General features: G+C 38.0%; 1 protein-coding gene across 1 annotated transcript; it reads right to left on the reverse strand.

Moving 5' to 3' along the window:
* Window positions 1-3,768: 3,768 nt before the first annotated feature.
* On the reverse strand, window positions 3,769-5,936 carry pou4f4 (POU class 4 homeobox 4). Its single transcript, XM_059541899.1, has 2 exons — window positions 5,591-5,936; window positions 3,769-5,124 (listed from the first exon to the last, which is right to left on the reverse strand). Exons 1-2 carry the CDS (start codon window positions 5,708-5,710, stop codon window positions 4,210-4,212), a joined length of 1,035 nt encoding a protein of 344 aa, XP_059397882.1. The 5' UTR covers window positions 5,711-5,936; the 3' UTR covers window positions 3,769-4,209.
* Between the last annotated feature and the right edge of the window lie 965 nt (window positions 5,937-6,901).

Below are 6,901 nucleotides of genomic sequence, written 5' to 3' on the forward strand. Positions count from 1 at the left end.
AATAGTTTTAGGATGAATAAAGAGTTATACTTTGTCCCTACACCAAAAAGTCATGACATTCTTAACACTATTTCATAAATCTTATTCTAACTGATCAAAATCAATCAAACATTTAAAAGAATCTCACATTTCGCCCTCTATCCCAAGGGATGAAAGAATATACCCCTATTAAATGTGTTTATTGTTTTTGAGTAAAAAAAAAAAAAAAAAAAAACTTTTATATTCAGGATCTGCATCTGACACATCGAGCACGAATTTAAAACGATAGCATTTTACAATAGTGTTGCTGTTGCATATTACACCTAAACATAATAAAACTATAACAAAGTGTATTTATAAGAAGTTCCAGAATCAAATTTAAGCAGAATATTATTATGTTTTATGTATAAAATGTAAAATACATAATTAGTTTAATGACACTGCCATGAAAAATAATGTATGGGATGACCAACATATTTTAAATGAAGAAAATCTAAATAGCATGTAATTGATAATTAATTTTCACCAGTGACAGCATTCTTGAGCAAGTTGGACAAGAGCCCAATTACATTGAGAGTTAGATGTTGTTACTCCGCTTTGATTGCTTTGATGGCCTGTCAGTCAGTTTGTCTCGGTGCCAAATATTCAGATTTCTCGGTGTCTCTTTTGATTATCTCCAGCTGCTTCAGTCGTTCATTAGGCTTTATTAAGTATACAAAATTCTTAATTACAACACCCATGTTTTAATACTTGTTGAATATGCATTATTCCAGTCTGCCCTATATGGCATGCTCTTAAGAGATCAAATTCTACAGTTATATATTTATTAATTTGAATCCGCTGCTATTCTAGCAAAGACAGCAAGTTTAACAAAGATTCCCTTGTCACCCTGTTCACCTTGTCAGGGTGAATTTGAGTTCCTTGTCACCTTCATTTACACTTTCAGTTTCACGCGTTGCTTATTTTCATAACCAGGAATCTTTAAGTACAAAATCCACAACAAATGGCGATCAAAAACCAGCTCAGACTATAGGCGCTTTAGTAAGCTGTGCTTCTCTCAACGTGAGAACTCTGATATCTTGAACGCTGTGTTGGGATAATATATTAACGCGCTTGATAAATATTGCATTATACTGATTTAGAGCTTCCAGTGCCGGAGGTGTGATCTGATAGTCAAGCGCGCGGACGCGGATTAAAAACATGGGGAGCGCGCAACGATGGAAACACAGAGGGAAGTTTATTTACTCGCTGACCGCGCTCACAGTTGGGCCACAAGACGGGGTCTTAAAGTAATATATGAAACGTTACTTCAGCAATTTTTTTCTTTTTTTTTTTTTCTGCTAACGCTCGTGACTAGCCTACTTCTGTCAACGAGCTATGGACTGAGCCGGTCGAACGAGCCTTGTTACTGCAATGTTTGTGAGGAAAGAGGGAGCCATGGTGATGTACCAGAGAGCTGATTCTCCAAGGCCCTCAGTCGAGCTGCACTCAAGACTCTCTGGCTTCATTAAAATTTTATACGCAGCGCTTGGCCAAGGTCTGTTTATGAAAATGCGCTTTCCGCTCCATGGAAAACCCAAGACTGTAAGGAACCATGGGGAGGAATATAAATCTAAGAGCGGAATTATATACACTTACACATATTTTTCACTCCAGTTGCATTTTACTAAATAAAGTAACAAGTGCCGCATTAAAAGTATTATTTCACATTTAACGTGTAGCCTATATGTTCCATGGTTTCCACGGTTGATTAATTATGTAGATGATTTGGTGAGAGCTATGCAAATCTTTGATTTTGGGCACATTTGAACACCACATAATCCTACCAGATTTGTCTCGCACATTTTAAGAAATTAATGTTTCCAAATGCGAGAAACAATTGTAGCCAGTGTGCTTTCGTTTAACTGTGAATTAACAATGATTTAAGCTGATAAAAACTCGCTAAATATCACAAAATTGTAACAGCCGCTCTTATTGTATTATGCAATAATCAAACAAATAATCGCTCTATTTAAATGCGTTTTTAAATAAGTCTTTCAAATAAGTTTTCCAATGCCTTTAACCTTTAACGACTTGGGGCGGAGCGAATCTGATTTGCGTAACATGCCTCTTTCCTGTTAAATTTAGCCGGATACACAAAAACAAACGGTGACCTCCAGTATGTCTGTGCATAATTCAGATCAAACTATTGACGCACACACTGTCTTAGGAATGAACACAGCGGCGCTGTTTCCTGTGATTTTATGTGACTAATTATTTTTGCGTAAGCGTCTTATTATATACGCTATTGATTAATTATTTAATATATACTGGAAATCTTCATATATATTTTCAGAAATGTAGGCCTATAGCTAATCTATTTTAGTTTTTTTTTTGTGGTACAGTTTTTGTTAGAATCATTTTGTTTTACAAATGAAATAATCATTTTACAAATGTTTTACAAAAAAAATTTTCTTAGGTTTATTCTTTGTTTGAAACTGATTCGAACCGACTTTTTAAAGCTTTTTGTAGAAATTACATTACAGTTTATTTGAAGATAATTGAGTTTACTAACGTCCAAGGGGGAAACAATGAGAACCGTTGTTGTACAACATGAACTATCCTTTCAATAAATAGAATAGCTTCCTCTTAACAAACACTTGCAAAATCAATAGTACCATAACACATATTTATTATTAATAAATAACGAGTTTTACGGACTCAAAACCATCTGCTGAACGCCAGAGAGCCTGGACTTCAGAACTCCTTGAAGTGAACTTATCTTCCTGTTAGGCTATGTCCGACAAATTGCGTAACATAGATCTAAACCAGAAACATTAATAGCATTCGGAGTTTCCTCATTCATAAATGAGGTATTTAATCGTGCTTGTAAAACTGGATCTTAAGGGTTTGTTTTAATTTGTTCAAGCTGGGCTTAACATCATGGACGAGCTATAGGAAACCGTTTATTTAAATAAACTACAGGCAAGTTACTAAAATTAAGTTCGTTATTAATCATAATCATCATGACAATGTTTGGTTTACAATAAACCTGAAAATATATCATACGCATTTCTCTTATTTAAAGAACGTTGTAATAATTATTGTTATTAAGCAAAATAAATAAAAACTCAGAGTAATAATTCAAGTCCAGGGACATAACACACAGTAACTGAGGTAAGACGTGCATGGTTTATTAAAATTTCTGTCGCTTACAGACACAGACACAGTTAAGCACACTTTCACAAATGAAACATGTGTGGTATTCAACATAAATAAACTCAAATAAATAAACAACAAAAGTAAAGTGGAAATATAAATAGTCCAAACAAATAGGGAATCGGAATCATATCTACAAAGTGCAATGAATCGCTGACTAGCCTATGTTATGAAATGCTCCCATCTACAAACTTAGTGTAGCAGTAGTAATAATAATAATAATAATAATAATAATAAACTAAGTGAAGACGTACAGTAGAAGGGGCTAGTCACAAAATAATTCTTAAATAATTTGATTGTCAAAGCATCGTTGAAGTGAAATTAGTTGCAACACACAACGCTTAGTGTTTTCTATCTATTTTACCCAAAATGTGACAAAAAAGTGAAATGAAAATTCTAGTTTTATGCCTTATTTCCAAAATGACCACGAATGTGTCAAGACGTCAGGAATCATGAGGTAGACACAGAAAAGTACATTAAGTCTGCCCGTGTGTACGTGCGGTCGCCTGTGCGTGTTCTCTCTTATTGCAATAGCCTACACCAAAATGAATGGAAATTCAACCAATAAATGAACACTTAATGCCTACAGCAGAACCTTCATGATTTTCTGGCGCATATAAAACAACACTAAAGATTCTCGAATGGGGCATCTTTTGCACAACAGCGTTTTAATCTTTCTTTTTTTCATCCTTAAAAAAGAATTTTGATGCGTTCTTCACACAAATAGGTGCAGTGTATTCACATATATGTACAGATGAATATAAAAGAGTTGTTTTGAGTTAAGAGAATCATTATTAAATTTTCCATTTGTAAAATAATTGCAACGCTTAGGTGGTGTTGATTTTCCTCCCGTCCTCCGTCTCCCAGGGCGTGTTGTTCTTGACATAGTCATGACAAACTTTTGGTACACTTTCTGTCTCTGGGAGGTTGCCGCCCAGCTCCCATTCCTGTATGGGAAGCGTTTCGCCTCAGCCTCGAGGAGTTTTGTCGGCTCTGTTCATGGTTAAGTTTATTTAAATGTCTTATTCTGGACTAGTGCGTTGCCGAAAACTTCATTCGTTTCTGTTTTTGCCTTTGATTACAAAACCACACGCGGACCACGTTTTTTTTCAGGTCGAGTTTCTCGGCAATGGCAGCGATTTTCTCCGACGAGGGTCTGGGCTGGACGGCAAAGTAAGCCTCCAGCGACCGCTTCTCTGGAGCAGCGATGGAAGTGCGTTTTCTCTTTTTGTCCCCGCCGTTAAAAATCTCAGGCTTGGCCATTTTCTCTCTCTGAGCCCGTTCTGCCTCCTCTAACCATGCTTCCAGAATAGGCTTGAGGGCTACCATGTTATTATGGGACAAAGTGAGGGACTCAAACCGACAGATAGTACTCTGGCTCAGGCAGCCGACCCCGGGGATTTTAAGATTGGCTAACGCCGAGCCCACGTCGGCCTGCGTGACTCCGAGTTTGATCCGCCTCTGCTTGAAGCGCTCGGCGAAAGATTCCAGCTCCCGTGGATCAGGCTCGGAGTCTCCACCGCCACCCATAGAGGTGTGCGAGCCCAGGCCGTGGTGGTGCATGTTCATACTTTGCGGGTGGTGATGCTGCATGTGATTAATTGCTGACATGTGTGAATGCGGATGAGAAGCGGTGGAGCAAACGTCGGATCCCGGCATGCCTCCGATAGTGATGCCGGGGGTGAGGTGGTCGAGCAGGTCGCCCTCCAGGCCCTGCGTCGGCTGGTGGTGGGGATGATGGTGATGAGAAGTCAGCACAGACGGGTGATGAAGGTGTCCAGAAGAGGACGTGGGCGTGCAGGTCATGCCTGTCATGCTTGTCATGGTGTGGTAGGTGGCATCTGGCTTGAACGGGTGACTCTTTTGAGCGACGATGTCCACTGCAGCCAGCGCCTCGGCTCTCTGGAGCAGGGTCTCGTCAAAGCCAGCAAAGATGTTACCCTGCAGCTATGTGACAGAGAGCAAGTGTAAGTATCAATGCCAAATTCCAGCAAACCAGTTTTAAGTTGCCAAATCATTTTAAAGAAAAGATAGACTATAACTAAATCACGCAGCCTGCATTTAGTTATAAAGTTTTATAGTATTAAATTGAGACACTTTTTGCAAACCATCTAAAGCGGAATCAAAATGGTTAGGCTATGCAAATAATTTCTAAATAAAATGCTGCTTCTGTGTTGTAAAATGTCACATTTTTATTATGAAAAAAGCGTAGTAAAATAAATGCATAAGTGCAAGAGTTATTTGGGTGACAGATTATTAAATAGACTGCCTTTACATAAAAAAAATGATGCACTTCTCTCTTTTTTCACGCAGAGAAAACGTTTTAAACATAACGATTTCAATGCAAATGATTGCTGTGATAATGAATAGCAAACCAGAAACACAGATGAAATAGTCTAGCTATTGAACTTACCGAGGGCGTGGGTAAACATGCTCGTCGGATAGCCTCAGAACTGGAATGTAGAGGTGTGTATTTAGGTTCGTGCAAAATCGGATGCATACTAAACGGTTGTTTGCTATTCATGGACATCATTATGGCGGAGGTGAGAGAAGGTCGTTTGTCGTCTTCCTCGTTTACCTCCGTTTTGGCCCAAGCTGTGTCTACCTCGAAGAACCAGGATAATCTGGATGGTAAAAGTGAAAAGTTATGCCTGAGGAGTCTTCTTTTCTGGCTGAGCTGTAGCCAGGTGCGAGCTGTCAATGTCTGTGATACAGTAGGAATTTACGCAGGCAACTAACATATAACGCGGTCTTCTTTAGCCCCGCCCAGATAGGTACAGGTCCCGCCCTACTACTATTGCAGTACCCTTAAATGTAATTGGTAATGTTGGCATGTGAACACGCCTCTGGAGTTTCATCCCCCATCATGTGCTCTTGAGCAGAGAAGGCGTGACTTCAGAGCTGAGACTCTTATGGTGTGTTTTCATTGGTGCTGTGATTTTGACAGGTTGCGCTAGATTGGTTGTAGGCCTATTCAACAGTATGATCTTTATGTGCACATGCTTTTCATTTAAATATCACCATATCTATGAATTGTTATGGTTCTTATAAACAATAGTTTAAAGAAAAAAAATGCTAGTAGTTAAGAGCCTACTCTGATTTATAATTGGCAACTCTTTATAAATGTCATTGTAAATTTTTTTAGCTATACATTTGACCATATTTATAATGTTTTACTAATTTATATCATTTTGTATCGTTTGTCACACAAACTGATAAAATGTCATTCTTAAATGCACGTTTTGTGCATTTTGTTGAGTGAAGTAAGTGACTTCTGTGGCCAGCCTTAACAATTTGGTACATTAATTAATTATTGTTCATTTACTTTGTGGTATGCACCACAATATGGATTATCAAATAGAGCATAAACAGGCTGGGACGATAAAAGCCCATGTACAATAAAATATTGATTAAAAAAACACACAAACAGGTCAAACAAATGAAAGTCAATCAAAGACCTCATTCTGACAAATGAAATTCTGGAACCACCATCTTTTGCATGAATGAATGAATGAATGAACTAATTAAAGAAAAAATGTGGTTAAAAAGAAAAAACGCAAAGGTTCCAGTAGATAAAAAGTCTTGGTTCAGTGAATACATCACATTACACTTTACACAGTGACGCTGCTAACTTGGGAACTTCATTATTGGAACTTGACTATTTGATCAGCACCTCTTTAAAGTGGGTTGTGTGTTGCACAGGTTTTGTTGGTAGTGCATGCAA

Source organism: Carassius carassius, chromosome 47 (genome assembly GCF_963082965.1).
Source record: "Carassius carassius chromosome 47, fCarCar2.1, whole genome shotgun sequence".
Taxonomy (NCBI): domain Eukaryota; kingdom Metazoa; phylum Chordata; class Actinopteri; order Cypriniformes; family Cyprinidae; genus Carassius; species Carassius carassius.